Here is a 21,459-nt window from a genome sequence, read left to right on the forward strand (position 1 = left end):
TCAGATGAGGCCTGGTGGATGAGCTTACTAATGTTCATTCAATGTTTTTGTCTGTGACCTTATTACTATCTCCTACACCATTAAGTTGTCACTTTCTTTTGGCTATAATTCTTAGTTTTATAAACTCAGAGGAACTACTGAGCATGGAAATGATGAATTATCAATACTAAAAGTATACATAAGTACTGAAACAATGATGCTATAATATCCTTGTATGATCTCTAGCCTCCTGACCAAGGATAGTGGTTGATGAGTCACAAACCATGGCCCACCTAAGTAGCCACAGCTCTTCTGTTTTAAGAGAGATTCCTATAGCAGAAAGAAAGGGTGTCCATGGTTACACTTGGGAACTAAAGACTTTTATTTATATTTATTTTGAATCTATACTTTTTTCTCCTTTTTTAAGTTTATTATATTTGTGTTTTAATTTTACACATCAGCCATGGGTTCCCCCTGTCCCCCCCTCCCACCCCCACCCCCACCTTCCCCCCATCCCCTCCTCTCCATTCCCATCTCCTCCAGGGCCAAGACCCCCCTGGGGATTCATTTAAACCTGGTGGATTCAGTACAGGCAGGTCCAGTCCCCTCCTTCCAGGCTGAGCAAAGTGTCCCTGTGTAAGCCCAAGGTTCCAAACAGCCAGCTCATGCACTAAGGACAGATCCTGGTTCCACTGCCTCGGTGCCTCCCAAAGAGTTCAAGCATTCAATTGTCTCACTTATCCAGAGGGCCTGATCCAGTTGGGGGCTCCACAGCTTTTGGTTCATAATTCATGTGTTTCCATTCATTTGGCTATTTGTCCCTGTGCTTTTCCAATCCTTGTCTCAACAACCCACACTCCTACAGTCCCTCCTCTTTTTAGATAATTGGACTCCTGGAACTCCACCTGGGGCCTGGCTGAGGATCTCTGCATCCACTTCCATCAATTATTGGATGAGAGTTCCAGCACGACCGTTAGGGTGTTTGGCCATCTGATCACCAGACTAGGTCAGATCAGGCTTTCTCTCGACCATTGCCAGCAGTCTACATCAATGTGATTATGTTATCATGAAGAAAACATTTGCTGAGGGCTTTAGGGAAGGCTCTTTGGGAAGGAGAGAATATAATCTTTAAAATTTAGTCAGTTAATGAAACTTAAAAGTCTTTTGTCTCTGGCTACACTGAGCCCAAGACTGTGTCTATCTTAACATCTGGGTATTTGAGTTTTGCCAATTTTAGTGAGATTTTAGAATACAGTCTACCTGGCTATTTTTAAAGGATCTTTTATGCTTAATATTTCCAATTAAAATTTTAAATTTTAAATTGTTCATTATTTTTGAGATTTTAATGCATATAAACAAAGAAATACAATATCCCCCCACTTCTTGCTTCCTATTTTCCTCTTCTAGCCAACAAGTTTCATTTCTAAACTAAGAGTTTTAACATTCTAACTGTGGTTGATATATTGTGCACCCCAATAAACTCATCTGAGGGTCAGAGAACAGAATAGCCACTATATTAAACATAGAGGTTAGGCAGTGGTAGCACTCACCTTTAATCCTAGCATTCCAGAGGCAGAGATCCATTCTGATCTCTGTGAGTTCAAGGCCACACTGCAAACAGCCAGGCATGGTGACACACACCTTTAATCCCAGCACTTGAGATCTCATGTCTTGCTTGGGAAAGACACATGCCTTTAATCCCAGAAAGTGATAGCAGGAAGCAGAAAGGTATATAAGGTGTGATGACAAGCAACTAGAGGCTTTTTAGGCTTTTTTAAGCTGTTAGGCTTTTGAGCTGAAATCCATTCGGGTGAGAACTCAGAGGCTTCCAGTTTGAGGAAACAGGATCAGCTGGGAAGTTGGCAAGGTGAGGTTGGATGTGGCTTGTTTTGTTTCTCTGATATTTCAGCATTCACCTCAATACCTGGCTCTGGGGAGTTTTTTGTTGTTGTTGTTGTTGTTGTTGCTTTTTATTAATAAAACCTCTTAAGATTCGTGCTACATCTAACATTCTCCTGTTCACCTTTATCTCTTCAACTACATTTGTCTAAATATACTGGTAATGTTGGTCAGCTTGGTCTTCTATGATATAGTACCATCGACTGCATGACTGGGACAATAAATGTTTATTTTGCATAGTTCTGGATGCTAAATCAATTTCAATTTCTGAAAGAGGCCTCTTTCCTGATTAGCAGATGTTTGCTTCCTTGCTGTGTCCTTACTACATTATGGAAAGACGGTCACCTCTCCAGTATTTCTTTTTACAAGTTACCACTCATATGACCTAATTATGTATTAACACCCCCTATTCCAAGTTCCACTACAGGGCTTAGGGATTTAGCATATAACTTGAGGAGGAAAACATAAAAGTATAGCACTTACATAACCACATTTCTTTTTCTATCTTTGGCCAAGTCCCTCCAAATAGGAGAGAATTTTCTATTCTAAAAGGTATATAATAAATATTTACCTCCAATTCCTGGAATAATTGTAAATATTTATTACCAATATTACACAGACATAACACACACACACACACACACACACACACACACACACCTATATGCACACCAATTTTGGCATGTCTGTGCTTATTTTTGTTTGTTTCTTTGTTTGTTTTGTGCTCATCATTTTGTAATGATTTATTTTGCATAATGAAAGTTAATATTGCAAACATTGTTTTCTTTTTTTTCTCTTTTCATCTTCTTCACCATTCAACTTGCCCAAGGATGTATAGCTAATGAGTAATTATAATTTATCAAAGCCTTCTTTTCCCAAATCATTGCCAATAAGCCAAAGTCTAGTTTACACCCTGTAAGGACGAGCAATGCCTGATGTATCTAGTATCTGTCAAGGTGTCCCAGGCAGCATCTAATCACTGCACATTTGTTTCAAATTTTGTATGACTCTAGTTTGAGTCTAGTACAAATAAAGAATCAGAATCATTTACAGGTCTTGGTAATAGATTTTTGATCTCTTCATTTCTATGTCCATGGAGCAAGTCCTTAAGAAGCATAAGCCTGCTGGTGATGGAAATGCTGAGGACTCTATGAGATATAACTTAGCACCTGAAGTCCCCTGAGAGGCACAGCCCATGTCTCATTTCCAAAATCTCTCTCACAAAACAGACCCACTGCAAAATTGAAGCATGGTTGGAGATAGCAATCTGAAGAGTTTCTGTACTAGAATGTTGCTGCAGGTGAATGAAAAGGAGCCTTCACCAGTGGCCTTCAGTGGACCATTTACTGAGCATTGTATGGATATATATGGGAGAAGATCTAGAGAATGAATTGCACTTTCTTCACTTATAATTCTTGTGGTAAGACTAGAGAGAAAACAATTCTATTACAAAGCACCATTGAGAGGGAAGAGAGACCTGAAAGATGAAAAACACTCACTGTTCAAATGTAAGGACGAGGATTTGTACCATAGCACCCACATCAAAGTAGGGTGCAGTTTAATGCATGCCCCAAAAATATGAGCTTCATTTTTAACAGGAGATCCTTTGTCAAAAGAGCAAGGCAGAGAGTGACAGAGGAGGGTGCTAATGCCCTCTTTCAGCATCTATGCATAAATCCACAACTCCCTTCCCCCAACACACCCATGCTGTGCACCTTACACATACATATGTACTGCACTTAAATGAATCTATACAAACATTTAATTTCACTGTTCAATGGAGAATAAACCTGGATAGTCAAAGATGTCTCTATGAGGGGCACCCTTGTGGAGCTGCTTTCATCTCTATCTGGGCTGAATGAAATTAATTCTCTGCAAAGAAGTATCTCTTTTACTGTTGAAAGAGGGTACTCCATTCAGCATTGAACTAGGCAAAGCCAAGAAAATCTATGCTGTCTTTGGGTTGTTGATGTAATCCCTAAACACCAATGCCTTCAAAAGAGCTTCCATTGACTCTAGATCACCTCTCTTTTTGGTTTACCCTAGAGTCTAATAATTGGTTCTGAGTTCAGGTCTATGATGCATTCTTTTTCAGAGAGGACATATATAGCCATGAAAGCTCAGGATTCTACTATTTTGGGATTGTTCAAGGGCTAGATTATAACTGGCCCAAGCCTGTCCTTTGACAGAAAAAGAAGGACCTTTTTTTTTTTTTCTTGAGTCATCATGGGTTTCCTTAAAAGAGATCAGAGAAAGCAACATTTGGATATATGAAGTCTTTCTCAAATGTGCACACACACACATGCACAGGCACAAGCAGGTGTTTAATTCTTCTGGCAGTGCTTCTTGACCTTTTGGATGAAATTGTTTTACATCTTTATATTAATGAATCAAATTGTAATGCACTCATAAAGAAGAGGGAGAAGAAAGACTATGCTGTTTAAATTCCATTGCAGAATGCTTAATGTATTGTGTGTGCTTTCACTGTAGACCTACTGAGTAATTGTGTATCTGATACTGGGGCATGCTCATACCATGTCCGAGGAAGGATGGTGTTCTGCTCTCCCAGGTACATGTCTCCATTTGGGTGAAATTGAAAATGGAAAGCTAAGTTCAAGTAAATTGAAATGAGAAGACTTGGCCCTTGATGATTTTTGCCTTTTTCAAGAGAACACATAGCATGCAGGGCGGAGAAATGGTTCTTCAGTTAAGAGCTTTTGTTCTTGCAAAGGGTCCGGGTTCATTACCAAGTACCAAGATGGCAGCTGCAGTTCCAGGGGATCTGACACTGTCTTCTTCACTAGGCATGCACATGGTACACAGACATGCATACAGGAGAAACACTCATACACATAAAACTTAAAAAAAAAATGCTAAAAGAAAGAACACACGGCTGTGAAATGATTCCTAAGGATGTTGTAGTAGACTCCTCAAAACATATAAGACTCCTGAGACATTTTTAAGTCCTGATGTGGGTCATGTTCACTCATCCCACCCTGGCACAGTGAAAGGTGTTTCCCTTTAATGCCTCTCTCTGGGGTTCAGGCTACTCTCACCTGCAGGGGCTTTGACGCTGTCATGGAGGTCACTTGTCTTGCTTGTTCCTCATGTTCTTCAGCTGTTTAAATTCCATCCTTCTCTCTCTCTCTCTCTCTCTCTCTCTCTCTCTCTCTCTCTCTCTCTCTCTGTTTTAAAGGGTGGCTGGGAGCAATTCATAATCAACCTTTTGAATTAGAAATGCTAATCTGAACCAAGAGGGAATGTTATAGTTGTGATATTTGACAAACAAGATGACTGTAAAATATCACCTGGATGAAATACTCAGTGGTGACACTATCTTCGGGACACACACCCCACAGTCCCTGTGTGCAGACAAGCAGTACTGATATATGAGCGTCTCCTGGCCATTTTGTTTACAATAACTAGGAAAGGAAAAATGAGCCCTTATTTCAGTGTCTTCGTTCCAAGATGATGGCGGAGCTGATTCTGCTTGCAGGTAGACTGAAAGTGCTCCATTATTCACTATTTGTCGCATGTTCTGCAGATGCACTGGGGGCCTGGAGACCAAGATATCCATTGTGCCACAATGCTATTCTCCTCTTTCATTTTACCTAATAGAGTAAAGTGAAATCCCAACATCTGAGTGATGTGTGCTGTCTTTTAGAATCCCAAGCCTTCATCATGTACATGAGTCACTCTCAGAGAACTAGAGATATTTTCTGGAAATAATGTCATATCATTACAATTTTAATAACTTACAACTTTGCCCCATCTCTCCCATTCCCAGACTATCACAAGCTACTCTCATCTTTTGCCAGAAGCTTCTGATTTATTTCTCTGCATCCACAGCTGACCGCCTTCAAACAGTGTTAGGTTGAATTGCTTTTAGTGTTTAGACCACCCTCAGTGGGATCTGAGAGAGATTAGTTTCATGCTTAATTGGCAGATTCTTTATATATCTTGTCTCCCCTTATTAAAACTGTACTCTATCTGCCAGATAATAGTTATGAAGGGGATTTGTGATGTACTAGTTATCAACATGCTTGATCCCAGTGAGACAGAAATTCCCCCAACACATGCTGAGTTCCATGAAGAGGGTTTATGACTTATGATAGGCATCAGATGATAAGAAAAGCCTAGGATTCATTGGGAGCCAGTCCCTTAAGGCCCAGGTTAAGCTGACTGTGTTGGATGGAATCCCATCTCTGTATGCTGCAAGCGCCCGAGTTTATTTTCCTAGGGAAATGGAATTCTGGCCTGAAGTGTAGAAGGACTGTAACCGAGTCTTTGTTGCTGTAGCCAGTAATTTCTTATTCACATACACCACCTTCTCAGCATGGTCTACAGTTGTCCCTGTGAAAACTAAGTAAGCAAAAGGAATGAACTGGGTCAGTCTAGAAGTATCTATAATTCTTAATGAGTAGGCATGGTACATCTTCTCCATGTGACCTTCACATACTCATTTGAGTTCTTTGGAATACTTAAACATAAGCTAATGCTCAAAATTAGAATAAAAACAAAGACCAGGAAGTTACCTCACTAGAGGATCAGAAAGTGAAAAAATAAATAAATAAAATGGGCCTCTAGGCCACATGACCTCCGTAGCAACTACTCTACTCAGCTACTATGGTACAAAGGCAGTCAGAAACAATACAGTAAAAAGGGGGCATTAATGAGTACAGCCATATCCCTTAAAAAATTATTTACAAAACCAAAAACCAGATTCAGAGCCTAGTCTGCTAATGCTTGGTCCAAGTTTATGTATCTCCTCTAAATGTGTATATTTTTCCTCAAAGAAATCATTTAAAAACTGCCACAACCTATACTCTATATCCTGGTAGCTCCTCATACTGAATTTCTATTTTGAAATAGAATATATATAGTAGAATAAATATCAGGATTATTTTTCTTCAGCTAGAAAATTCTAGAGTATCTACTGGGAATTTATCTGTGGGAGTGGATGAGGGTGTCTTACTATTTAGAGAAAGCATTCTTGACTAGTGTTTATATTCACTAAGATCCATTCACCCTGAGACCGTAATGTTAGCACAGCTATCACTTATAAGTGAAGTTAATAGTAAAGCCCTTTGGAGAGCCACTAAAGATTTCTTTACAACCACAGAGTGAGTCTCAAGGGTTACTAAGTGTTTGCTGAGTTCCTTACATAAGGAACCTTCTGCTCATCCTCACTTGGCCCAGAATATCTACCTCCAAAGAAGATGCAGCTTGCTCAGAGCTGGCCATGCATCTTTGTTGAAAATGACTAAAACTACCCACTTTGAAGTAAAAGGTCAAGAGTTGGCAGGACTTGCAAGAGCGGCTGATATTATTATGCCAGTGGAGAGGTACTGAGAAAATTTTCTAGGTAGTCTCAGCAGTGAGTTAGTAGGTAAGAGGGTTAAAAAGATCAGGTAGAAGAATTAACATAGATCATATAAAATATACATGCCATTTTCTGGTTATGTGAGATTGCATTTCAAAGTTTAGACATAAAGCAGGCATTTGATCAAAATGTAGATTGGGGAAGAGCCAGGTATTATGAACAATGCTTATTGCTTACATTATATTCTAGGCCTCTGGAGTCAAGTATGCATGCATGTATATGTGTGCATGTGTGCATGTATGCTTTGTGTGTGTGTGTGTGTGTGTGTGTGTGTGTGTGTGTGTGTGTGTATGTGTTGTAGTCATGTATAAATACTACACAGATTTGTGAAGAATCTAGTAGACTGTATGTGCAAATCTAGGTGAAATGATTTCAACTATGTAGCATTCACTTTACAGATGTTTGATGAGTGATTGATGTACCAAAGTTCCTAGTATAGTTTTCTTTAAATAGTACCACCTTTGACATTGAGCCAGATAATCCTTCACTGTATACTATTAAATTTTTTTGTAGCATTCTTGGCCTGAATACACTAGATACAAGTAGCACATAGCTTCGCTTGTGACAGCTAAAACATATGCTGATATTATCAAATGCTCTTGGGAACAGAATCATCCTCAGGTTAATTGGAGTCCAAACAGAATTGAGATACAAATGTAAGGAAGCTGCCTCCAAACTTGAACAAACACATGTATTATTGCATGGGCATTTTCAGACATCACAAAGCTCAGTCTAAAGTTTCTGGTTCAGGTCAGCCATTAGACTTAACATTTAAAATTCTAAAGTTTCCTTAGCTAATGCAGAGTTTTGGTTCTGGAACCACACTTTGTTGACATGTAGATATGATATGAAGTACTTCTAGAAGAATTCTAGGGAAACATGTTTCCTAATTTTGATGTCTGTAATTCTGTTAATATGAGCATAGAGTTTGAGGTTTCTACTGAGGTCATTTCTGATTTTTAATAATCTATCGAGATTTGAGGTGGGCATGGGGTAAAGCATTTATAGGAGATGTGAATCTGTGTTGGGTTTTTTTAAAGCACTGCCTTCTCAACTGTCAACTGCCAGAGGTCTTAGTAAAATACTGGATCTCCTACAGAAATGAGTATTTTTTTAACTTATGTTTAAACTTTACCAAGTGAGTAAGCAGGCTGAGAAGTAGACGCTCGGGATGATTTGAAGGACCCAATGATCCAGGATACCCTTTGTTACTGGTAACGATTACAGCCATGGTTGTGGCTTGCATCTTACTTATTTGGACCAGCTGCTGTGTCCTATCTTGATTCTTTTCTCTTCAGGTCAGGGTTCCTGCTGTCCTAAGCTGTCATCCTCTTTAAAATTTGTTTAACATTGGAGATGGAGCTGTCTTGAGCTATTTATCAGTCTTATCTCCCTTGGCCCTCTGTTAGCATTTCAGATTGTACATCTAATCCGCTTTAATTGATTGACCTCCTGTAAGCAGACATCAGCAGAACACCAGGGAAAGCACATCTCTCGTCAGGAGGAGAGGTCATTGTAACTTTGTGGGGTGGGTACAGAGGTCACTGCAACTTACACAGATCTAGGACAACAGAATTAGTTTCTGTACCATTTAGCATGAATTTTCTGAGGACAGTTGGTAAAGATCCTGGAGTCAATTCTGAATGAAATGTAGTCATTCCAAATAGAGCAGTATCCACAATGAATGGCCTGTGCATGCCTATGTTTGTATGTTACCTATAAGACCATTTCTCACCCAGTTATCCTCAAATACACTATCATTCATCACCCCCTATGCCACAAATTAACATCATCATTATATTACTCTTTGCAGAGGCTACCCATTTTAGATTTCTCAAGATTTTATTCATTTTAATCAGTGTACATCACTTGTTGCAGATATTGCTGTGTCTATGGTAATACGCTCCTCACTTTAATGAAGATAGCCTGAAAATCAGAGTTAGGAGATCTGCTCAACATTATATGGTTGAAATAACGTGGAACATTAACTGGTCTCCATTTTTTATGAATTTAACTCACAACTTTTTTTTAGAATCCAGAACAGATACTTTCTTCTTCCATGACCTTCTGTTATGGCCACATTCAAGCTTCTCAAGGGAATAGATAGAGGGCATTGTCAGCAGATGGCAAGGAAAGCCCACACTATCATGGCTGGGATCTTGTGAGTTGAGCGGCTCCAGAAGAGCTGCTTCTCTCTGTGAGATTTCTTGAAGAAGATATCCTGCTTCTTCCATTCTGCCAAACCTTTAATAGTGTGTAACTCCACAGATAGAAAGTGTGTCCTCCACCCTGATTAACTATTGGTTGTCCTGGATTTTTTGAAAAAAAGGTGATCATCTTATTTAAACATTAAGGTCATGATCTTCCTGGAAAGACAGCTGATAGGCACAAAAATGCTCAAATTCTCTTCTACTGACTGCAGAATATTTTATTCCAAAGACAGTTAATAGATTCCTCCTTAACTGAAATTATCTAGTGAGCCAGGTAAGTTAATCCCCACCACCTTGTGTGTTTGCACATTGTATTTTAAGATCAAAATGAAAATATGTTTTGCTTTTATTATACAAAATCTGAACATATTTATTATGATCTGTTTTTGCTGATACTATACCAATTCTGACTCTAGTGCCAAAGGCACTCATTTTTAAAGTTCACAACCACACATTTCAATTCATCATTCATTTAATAATCATTTACTGAGCTCTGGTAAAATTTTTATATTCAAAGAACCTTAATTACTAGGTTTCTTGAATACAAAAAATAGATAGTGTGGCTGACACTGAAGTGGACATGAAGTGTACATTATATAGTGAGAATAACTTTTAATATAAATATAGTCACATATTATAGAGTGGCATTTTAGACAACAGAGACAATGTGTAGATATTTAGCCCTATGACATTGTGTCACTTAATGACATCATTCCTGGATCAGACTGTGTGATGTTTGTGCATTGACTGTATCGCCCAGTATATTCCCCTCAGAACATGACTAAAATTGGATTGCAACACATAATACATGGGGCAGAAATGTGCTTCAGTGGAAAATCCATGAGTTCAAGTCAGACAAACTTAAACTCTGACCTTAGACACTGTTTTGTCACATATACTCAATAGTGGGAAATTATGAGGAATTGGAAGATAATCCTATTCAAAAATATATACTGAGTATTCAGGTTGCGACAGTCATGTCTCTGTGACAGCCCAGAACACTCTGAACTCCAAGCATACAGGAATTCTTCCTCAGCCACGTCCATTGCAAATTAATTTGCTACCACCCTCACTCAGTGACCCAAAATGACAAAGCAACCACTACCAAGAATTTCCTGGGGATGGTAATTCATAGCACTGGGAGGACCCTGGCGACTCTCATACCAGAAATTATATGTGTGATTCAACAATGGCAATTACTTACCCCTGAGCTCCTTGGCCTATCCATCACAAAGGGATGAAAAAGGTTGCTCTTACTGTGAGTCTTTAATTGGGAGAACTAGAAAAATGTGGTGAACAGAACCATTAACTCCTCTCTGTAGTAGAAAGTGGACTGGAATATTGCCAAGGTCTTGTTGCGCATAGGCACAGAAGCATCATTAACTCATTGCTTTCACTGTGTTATTGTCTAGTACTGAACAAACAATTCTGTGAGATGCCTAACAGTGACACCATAGAGAAATGTTTCCAGTGAACATCTCCTGGGCATAAACTTGAGAATCTCTGTTTTGTTTCTGTCAGCTGCAATTTTCTGAAGTAGGGGATAGTGCATTTCACCTTCCCCAGAGGCACTGTGGAAAAAATGAAGAGATGGCCATTGGGGAGCTCTTTCTTTATTCCTGAAAATTTTCTTTTGCCTCTGTATATTTCTGCCTGTAAATCCCCACTCTAGAGCTTGCAGCATCCCTGGGGTTATGTCAGCCATATTAATCATAATGTGGCTGATTGAGGATCAAGTAGCTGAATCTGAGCTCATTTGAAGAACCAGGTGGGCTCATAAATAGTCATTATTGATAAGGAATGACTTACTGACTGTGGAAAGCAGATGTTCCTGTACCATTCAGGTTTTCTCCTGAATGCACTTGAAGATGATTAGTAATGTCTTCTGAGTTACCACTTGTCTTTGTTTTTAATATCAAGGAAGAACATAGATTGAAGCGATTGCCTTGGTACCAACTTCAGTGGTGATGGGTGTGGAGTTATTAAAATTTATAGCCATGTTGTTTCTGCAACTACATTTTGCTTGTGTTTGAAAGGCTTATAAATGGCACCAAGGAATGCGGTAAGAAAGCAACTACCAAACAGTGACAGGAAATCAGCCCTGAAAAAAATTCTGTTTGCAAAAATTTACATTTATTTTCACAATAGATCCTGATGGCAGTGCCTGCCAAACCAACCAGTCCTTAGCACACATTACTGCTTTCAATTACACTAACGAGAAGAGAAAGGAGTGATGTATCTCTACCTGGAAGCATGCATAGCCATGTGGGAGATGCTGCACACATAATCCACACAACAGTCTTCAGAGGTAGCAATTTTCCCCTCCCTCATTACATACCGTTTTATAAATAAACTACAAAGGTCATGCAGTTTTAAAAACCAGAGGTGTTACTTGACTGTGTTGTGCTAAAATCCATGCATGACTGTCCTACTGAATGTTCTTAAATTCTCTAATAATGACAGGTCACTTTTTATGGGAAAATGACTACACAGTTTCCCCAATTTCATCTATCTCATATTTTTATGTATTTTTTTAACTTAGAAGGTATTAGTAGATGGGACTTATAAGATGGCTCAGTTGTTAGGATGCCTTGCAAGTTAAAGGACCAAAATTTAACCCCCTAGCACCCATGTTAAAAAACAAACAAACAAGCAAACAAAAAACAGGCATAATGGCATATATCTGTAACCCCAGTGTTTGGGATGCAAAGGGAGTAATATTTCTAGGGCACACTGGCCAGCCATTCCTCCTAATTGATAAGCTTCAGTCCAGTGAAAGGCTCTGTGTCAAAAAACAAAACAAAACAAAACAAAACAAAACAATTGCTGAGGCTGTCTTCTAGGTCCTACACTGTGTATACACACCTGCGAACACACACATACACATATACACATTAGTAAAACAGAAAGCAAAGTACTACAGCATTCATCACACAAGCCACATTATTTCATTATAATAGTCTTTTGAAAAATGTAAAAGTGGCATCTTGACCCACAGCACATTATGTTTTAAAAATGAATTCAGAATAGTTAAGAAAGTTGCCTCAAGGACAGGGAGGGATGATGTGAAACTAATGTGTTTATCCTTCACTTCTTTCCTTTGGTAGACACAGGGACCATAGGAGTTAATTTTCAGGGCAGCTGCATATGATCTATTCAAGCCTGGGCAACTATATGGGTATTTGCCACAAGGCTTCTGTGACTTCTAATGAACTGAAACAAAGCAGTTAGTCATGGATTATAATGCCACTCTGGTCCCATGACAAATGACAAGGAAATGATGATAATGAAATCTTATTACTGCAAATAAAGAGACCACATCTGATGTCTATCACAGCCACATTTACCATTGTGCGAAGTAAAGAGAAACATCTGGGATAGGGTCTACATTGGATTTGGCAATGTGCTGACAGGATTAAGATCCGTTGGAAATCCCAATCCTAGTGGCAAATATGTGGCACCTAAGATAAGGACCAAATATTTATTCTGGCAGAGATTAAATCTTTTCTTGTCCTGAATCTATTATGGATCTTGCAGAAAATCTGCCCAGGAATATATCTTGCTGATCAACTAACTCACTGAGCCAGAACTGTCCTTTGCCCCCACTGTCACTGAAAGCTGCAGAGCACTGAGGTCTCCGTTCCCTTTAGAACACTAACACTGTTTTCTATCCATGATTAATTAGTGACTCAGAGATGAACTGAATCACCAGCAGGCTTTCCACGCATCTAGGATTTATGGAGTAGTTTCTCAAGGAAGAACCACAATGCAATAAACAGCCCACATACACAGGGTGGGCAGAGGAGTAAATGGCATCTGAAGTTGTGGTTTTTAACTCCTCCAGTTCTGTCATTCTATAAGTACATGGTGATTCAGGCTTTTATATCCTTGCTTTTCCCTATGATGGCATGAACACCCACCTACCCATTCATTCCCACATCCTTAAAGAAATGAATAATGAACGGCACCTCTCTAAGACAGAGCAAATATGTTATGTCATTTCCAAACTCCCCAAGGATCAAAGAAAAAGGTTGAAATGCATCAAAATATTATTCATTGTGGGCATGAACACTGTATTAAAGACCCTATCATCATATTGACCATTCCTTACATAATTCCCAGGGCTAGGTAAATTGTTTAATATAGAGAGATGAAACAAACCAAATTCAAGATCACATTGATACCAATAAACAGAAATGAGCTTGCTTAGTCATCATATGGGAAGGCACTGGGATACTTTTTACAGGGTTTAGAAAATTAGAAATGCAGGCAATAGCTTGTATCCCACACTAAACTCTCTGGGCACTAAGGAAGCAATAATGTCCACCCTGGGTCTGCTTTTCTGAGTGATGACAACATGATTCATCAGTCCATCTATAGTATCCCCTTCTAAAATCAAGACTCTTGGATACTGGTCTTTTTCTTAATCAGATACAAGATGTATTTACATGGGAAAGGACAAAAAAAAGATAAATGGCAAGTTGAAGAAAGCATACCCCTTTGGAAAGGAAATGAATTGTACCAAAATATATGGAAACCAGTATCCATCCCACGAGAAATTTTAATTTATAAGTAGACTAGATACTTAATATTACATTTATGTATTGAGTGAGTGAATGAATGAATGGATAGTAAATCTGAGACCTATAAAATAGTTCCTAGGACATAAGTGATATGGAGTCTAGTCTTTAACTATATCATTCTTCCTTTCCTTGTTTATCCCCCCTTCTACTCCTTAAACAACTGAATAGGGGATAAGAAAGAGTGATGAAAAATACTGTGACTCAATCTTGTAAATTTCAGAATGACAACTAAATGTTACTCCCACCAAGTGCCCAGCCTATTGCCAATAAGACAGACAACTTCAGAGATGGAGAAAATATCCTCCTTTATCTCTTGCTCCATCTCTCCTGATACTCTGCCAAGCTGTCATATTGTTCCAGGAGGTTGAAGAAGTTGATTGTATCTGACAAGGAAGGCCACTTCCATTTTGTTTCATTGTAACTATCCATTCCAACTCTTAGTCATAACCAATTATTAAATGGTAAGTGTTTTAATAGCATCATGATATATAGTTCAACATTTCCAGGCATTTTCCTGGAGGTGGATGATCTCATCTCTACCCCCATCATCTCGATCATCTTCATATTCATTGCCATAACATCTGTCTGCTAAAGTCCATTGCAATTTCTCTGCCCCAAAGCCATTTTGAGCTATTGATGTTGACTTCTGCTGTATAGCAAAAGCTACAGCATGAATATTTTATCTCTAGATTAACTGAACAATAGGGCTACAAATCTGGGAAGATTGGTAGTCACCAGTTCTGAAAACTCCTGCTCAGTTTCATTGCTCCTTGTGCAAAGTACCTTTTCTTCTATCTTGGAACCATAGAAAACATAAAGGATTTGGTCTACAATATCAATTTCTCAGCCATTGTCTCCTAACCTTTCTGTACCCCTCCGCTTGTCCTTAAATATCCCAAAATGTGCAGGCAGGCTCATATTTTCTCTTTAATCTTGAATCTTAATTGTGAAATGAAACAGGATTCAGTGTCTTACTAGCTCTTCTCAAGAGACAGGCCTGATCCATTTCACAGAAATGAATTTTTCAGTACCATGCTTCACTGTTGAGAAGTTCGGCCAAACTAGCATCAATATTCACCAAAGGCTGAATGGTGTAACTTGTACTGTTCAGCCAGTGAGAACAATTTGGGTGGCTTTATACCTTTTTTTTTTATGTTCAGGATGAAAGCCCATGAAGGAAATAGAGGATACTATTATTAGCTTCATACTGACAGCTCCCTCTGGGCACCTACAAGTTCATTGCTAGCTGGAGAATCAACTTTAAAGGGAATAAACCCTGTAGTCAGTGGAAATCATGCCCTTTGTGTTTCTTTATTACAGGAACAAGGGAAAATTGGAGTTGTCTTCAATATTGGCACAGTTGACATCTCCATCAAAGAAGAGAGAACCCCTGTCAATGATGGCAAATACCATGTGGTGCGCTTCACCAGGAATGGGGGCAATGCCACACTTCAGGTGGACAACTGGCCAGTGAATGAACACTATCCTACAGGTAACATCTTCTCTTTTGGCCTCCCCAAATCACCTCTGACACCTATGACACCCATGACATCCTTTCTCACAACTGTTACCAGTTTATAGGCAAAGAATATCCCTTTTGTCTATCCCTTTTGTCTGAGAAAGTTATTTCTTTAGGATTATAGCAGTGTAAGCAACTTCTGGAGACTTACTGACTATGCACTGAACACTTTATTTTGCAAACCTTAGACCAATGCTGCCTGACTGGTTCATACTGAAGATAAATATTATAAGGTTTCTAGTGCAAGAAAGGGATATCACCCTTGTTCTGGGGGATTGTTGATGATCAGGAGATAATGGGTGTGATATCTGGTCTACATGGTACTATGTTGTTAGGTGTGATTGCAGGGACAGATGGCAAGAAGTGGCAGAGAGAATATACTAGCAAGTTTATTACACTTGAATTCATGAGCATTAACTCAGGGGAGCAATGAGAAAACCAAGGGTAGAGGTTTTTATTTATTTATTTATTTATTTGAATTTGCCAAGTGATTTTCTCTCACTCACACTAAGCCCATGTTGCTCTTTGGAGTCTGGTCCTACTAGTGATTTTCCTAGGAAGCTGGCTGGCATGGGAGACAGAGGGGCTAATCATGCATTTGAATTTCACAGTCCTGGAGTGTGCAGCAGCCAATTCCCAGAGCCAGATGGTGAATCAAGGGCAGGGAGAGAGAAGGTTAGCTTCTTTAAAGGAACTCATTCAAATAGTCCCTCAGCTTCCTCTCTCATCTCGCAAGTCACCTACCAAGAGTCCTGAGCCCTGGCCATAAAAGCACCAAAAAGAGAAGGGGGAATACCCAGCAAGGGGCTTTTACTCCATAATTGCCTTGCAACCTAATGGACAGATGACAGAAAATAGCTTAGGAGATTGCGCTTTTCACTAATGTGAACGAGATGCATGTCTAACTCACTGTCTGATGCTCTAAATTCCCCCGTTTTTGTCTGTTTCCCTCACTTCTTCAACAGTGAGATGAGTGCACTGATACTGAAGCCTAAATTACATTTTCAGGATTCTGGGCATTTTAGTTAAAAATTATCATGCCCGAAAGAAATATTTACAGTAAACTTCTATACTTTTGGCTCAAGGTACTTTTCTCAATAGCTTAAAAGCAACAATTGTGTTTTTATGCTTCAAATCAATATTACATTTTAAAAGCCAATCAGTGGCGTGTGCTGCTTGCTTCTTCCTTACTATCAGATTCTCCCTGTTCCTGGTTTAAGAATTGTGGAAGCAAGTGTTCCAAGGCACTGAAGCAATAAATATACTATTTAATTAATTACCCCCATCTACTCATATATCTATCATCCCAGATTTCCTCCAATAGCCAGCTCAGCCAGTGATGGACTTCTGTTAGGATTTCACAGATTGTCACACACACACAAAAGACCTCATAAGGTTATCTTTGAGCATCTGAAGGAAGCCAGAGGTATTAGAATTGCTGCAAATTTTTATCAACATCCACATTCCCTGGGCACTAATTGACTTGATTTTCATTTCTTGCTTAACCCTGGGGGATGTGATGGTGAGTAGAGGAAGGAAGAGAAAGTGTAATACAAAAGACCTTAAAAGCTGTTCATTTATTTGCTCATAGGAAAAAAATCCATTTCCCTTTCTCCATACATATTATCATTGGCACTAAAATTACTGTTGTAAGGTTTGTTGTGTTTCTACCAAGAACTTCAAAGATTTCTTAGTTGATGTTCACCACTTGCTCAAAGCCAATGAAGAATCCACAAATGTGTTGCCAGCAATGAGAAAGCTTCGAGGGTGGTCATTTTAAAGTCCCAGATACCTAAGAACACCGGTCACCCTTGCTGTGCACTTCTCCCTTTGTGTCTTTAGTTCTAAATTATGGGTTGCGTCCTCCAGTCTTTCAGACAAAATAAACTGTTCTTTAATGGCAAGGCTTTTCCCTACGACTATTATCATCACTGGTAACTCTCATTTAGTTGTAATAAATGTTATTATTGTTGGGCAGGGCAGAGCCTTGCAGTTAGAAATATGTGCCTTAGAGCCACCTGAGGAGTTGAGAACCTGTTTTTTCTATCAGTTGTATGTCTCAGGCAGCTGGTTTAAGACCTTGAAATGCCCTAAGTATTGAAATATTTGGTGCCTTTCCCCACATATAATTCAAGGTACAATAACACTGAACCATGAAATCAGGATAAGAATTTCTTCCCGTTCCTATTTTTCTTGTCTGATGATTGCTTTAACTTTGAGAGTGCATCAGATTTCTTCTTCAGAACTTCTCATTTATTTTCTCTTTTAATTATTTTGCTGGTTCTCTATGTAAGGGCGGCCCATTTTCCATAGCTAGTAATTTAGTTCCAGACTTTCCATAAGGCACTGAAGTTCACCACCCCTCTGGTTTCTCGTCCTGATGATGCAGATGTAATGATACTTTTAGAGATATGTGCAAGTTTGGTGAGAGGAACAACAAAAAGCTAGATAATCATGTAAGCACACAATAAATGGTAGCTACATTATCGGATTTATGCTCGCTTTACACATGATCCATTTTGACTATTTACTAGCTCATGAGTTGGATAAACTAGATATTTCTATTCTCCAGTTCAAATCAAAACTGACACGCAGGCAGGTTCTACTGCTAGCCCAAGATTACATAACTGAAGGACAAAAATCAAGACCAGGTTATCCTCTTCCCAGTTAGATCCAGTTTCTACTCTTGCCCCCCACAATAATTGGGAGATATTTTGAAAAATGCATAACCACAAACATGTATCTCCCTAGCTTTATAGGTGTATATATATACACACACACATTTATAGGCATATTATATTTCAAAAGACTTCCTAAGAGTCCTGTGGACCTAGAATATCTTAGTTTCTCTCTTATGAGATTAGAAGAATCCATTTAACTAACTTAAGGAATCATTACTACAATATTAAAAACTTTAATTAGTTTTCTTAAGCTTGGTGCCATAATGATCTGTTTGTCTGATCACCGAACAGCAAAGCCACTAACTTAGCTATTCTTGACACAATTTCTACATTAAAAAAATGATATGTCCTCCCCCCCAATAATTTTGTTGTATTTGACAACAGCAAATGTTTATCAGCCATCAAGAAGAGTTCAAGGGCATCTTACCATAAAGATCAATTTTAGTAGCCACACAAAGGTAGTTGTCATGAGATGTGGGATAGAAAATTTACATTTAAGGAACTAAATAAATATTAACACAAATGAGTCCAAGTTTTTCTCCTCATGACAGCAATGGACTCTCATGAGACCATTGAGAATAATGTGTATTTTAAGAAGGCATTGCTTTAATCTAGAGTAGCTTCTACCAAATAGTCACTTTAGTTGTCTCATTCTGAGGACATACTCTTGGGAGTCACTCCTGCCTACCACATTCAAAGGGGTCAATGGCATAAGAGGGTGAATGGGTCACCTCTTGAATCTTTTCACAGTCATTTATAGAAGTTTGCTTGGCTTTACTAAAATGTCCTACTGTGGAATATTGAGAGCCCAGCGGGGCATGGAGCATGCAGCCCTGGTTCTTTGTGAATCAGTGAGTATCCAAAATGGAAATAGTTATACAGCAATTGGGTTCTTCTATCACTTGATTCTGGAAGATAGAGCTCAAAAGTGACTTCTTTCTTTGAACCTGAAAATAGAAGGGCTAAGGAAGAGGAGAGGGAAGTAAAAAGAGAATCAGCTCAGAGCGATCATCCAGACACTGACAAATATGCCCTATAGAACCTCTGATTGCTCTCTCTACACAATGCAATGGTAAGGACAAGGGAGGGGAGGTGAAAGGTGAGTTGAACATGAGGAATTAATTTTAACCATTGCTCTGGGCCTCCTGTGAGGCTGAACTGAACAGGATTGTTCAAGATGCACTCTTAACTGTAAGTGAGTGGCCATTATGCCACCGGAACTATCAAGATCCTGGTCATGGTACCCTAAAAGCTTTTCAGGTAAAAGCCAGCCCTTTGAGACATGATGAATGATAAGCAGTTTAAAATGCATAGGCCCCCATTTTTCCCTCCAAGAGTTGGTTAAGGAGAGCTAGGCTTCGTAGATTTTTTTCTTTGATACATCCTATCAACTCAGTTGAGGTGCTCTTGACCGGAATTCTTGTCATCATTCTGCTGGTCAGTTTTCTTTCACTCTTCTGAAATACCTGTGGCGATGAACTGACACAGGGACAAAAGTATGTTCAAGGGGCTTGAGGCTGTATTCAATATCTGAAGCAATTAACATTATCTAAAATGAATAATTTATAAGTGAGGGAAGTTGGCTTTGGTTTACAATTCTGGGATTTTCAGTTCAAGGCTGAGTAGACACATTTGTTTCTGAGTCTCTGCTGAAGGTATATATAGTGGATGAAATTTCACCTCATTATCCAGACAACAGAGAAGATGTACATTGGTCTAAAGCCCTTCCAAAAGGACACAGTTCTGATAAATAAATTCACAGCACCTTCTAATAACACCATCCAGGAAAACAAGTCTGTAGCATGTAGGCCTTTGGGGAAGCATTCATCGAAACTGTAGAAAACTCTGAGAGGCTAAACAACATGTCCAGTTCCTCAATAGCATAAGGACAGAATCAAGATTCCTATCTGATCCTCACACAATACCACCTTAAGCGTCCTGCCCATTGTACTATTTCTGAATTCTTATTTTACTGATAACTGCACTGTCTTGTTGATATATAAATAAAACATTTTCTGAAACAGAAATCCATGCCTGGAGCAGTTTCAGTAGTAATGTTTCTGAACCTGGCACTATTCACATTTTGGGCTAAGTGACTCATGCATTATTTTTGGTGCAGTAGTATGCTCTCAGGAGCATCATAAGATGTTGAATGGCAGCTGTGATTTCTGCCCACTGTATTCCATAAGCAGGTTTCCACAGTGTCAAATGTCTTCACTTCAGAGCAAAATCATCTATGACTAAAATTCATTCAATCAATAGTGGTGCCTTTAAAATGTATTTAAATTACTTGCCATCCTCTTGTAGTTTAGATGATATACTGGGACAGAAGAGATTTTGCACATGTACCCCTCATGCTAAGCCACAAAGACTTGGAAGAGTTAAAAATAAAGAGTATAAATAAACTCTTGATAAGACACTGAAATTTCTCAGGCCTTGGGTTTTCATTAATTCCTAGCCAGGGGGTTTTCATTCCTTTGCTTTTCTTGCAAACATGTGAGACCTTGGCAGATTGGAAGCATGCATTAAGGCAAACCCCGTCTCTCTGCTCACTCATCCGTTCAGGATTTGTGTTCCTTTCAGTTCAACAGGAGGCAAGCACAGACAGAAAAGTCTTACAAAAGGAATAAAGAGTCCAATTACAATCAAGAGGGAAGCTGTATTTGAACTTGGATTCAAAAGTGCAGAGAGAAAATAGCAGCTAGAGAAAAGTTCATTTAATTAATGTATTTGAACATTCTTTGTTATGTTTAAAAATACTCTCAAAAGTAAATTCCTCAGACAGGTGCAAAACGTATCAGTGAATCAATCAAACCAATGCTTTCTATATATTTGTACTGCAGAGTATTCTTCTCAAGTTTGGGGGACTGAATTAGGATTCTTGAGATTAGTGTTTCTTATGTCAAAAACCTTTCTACTTGTTTTACTTGGCTCCCTGATAGAAAATGGATCACAGGCACTTATGTGTACATTTAAATGTTAAACTACTCTCTACTTAGCTTCAAATTAAAGAGACATGTCAGTGCTCAGGCACCAGTCTCATGTCTAAATGTGGTCCATGGAACAGCAATAGCAGCTGATGATCTTTAGATTCATTAAAATGCCAACTTTCAGGGTCCATGCCTAAGTAGTTGAAAGTTACATTTTAACAAGATTCACAGGTGCTATATGCACATTCAAAAATTGTGACATACTGGGCTAGGAA

At 38.9% G+C, this 21,459-nt stretch overlaps 1 protein-coding gene across 38 annotated transcripts in view; it reads left to right on the forward strand.

Annotated features, from left to right (window-relative positions):
• Window positions 1–21,459, forward strand: part of Nrxn3 (neurexin 3) — a 1,610,845-nt gene that overhangs the window by 1,406,258 nt on the left and 183,128 nt on the right. For all 38 annotated transcript variants that reach the window (XM_036206284.1, XM_036206279.1, XM_036206286.1 and 35 more), the window contains one exon: window positions 15,375–15,546. In XM_036206284.1, the coding sequence (XP_036062177.1) occupies window positions 15,375–15,546 (172 nt within the window). The remainder of the gene's footprint in view (window positions 1–15,374; window positions 15,547–21,459) is intronic.

This window comes from Onychomys torridus, chromosome 14, assembly GCF_903995425.1.
Source record: "Onychomys torridus chromosome 14, mOncTor1.1, whole genome shotgun sequence".
Taxonomy (NCBI): domain Eukaryota; kingdom Metazoa; phylum Chordata; class Mammalia; order Rodentia; family Cricetidae; genus Onychomys; species Onychomys torridus.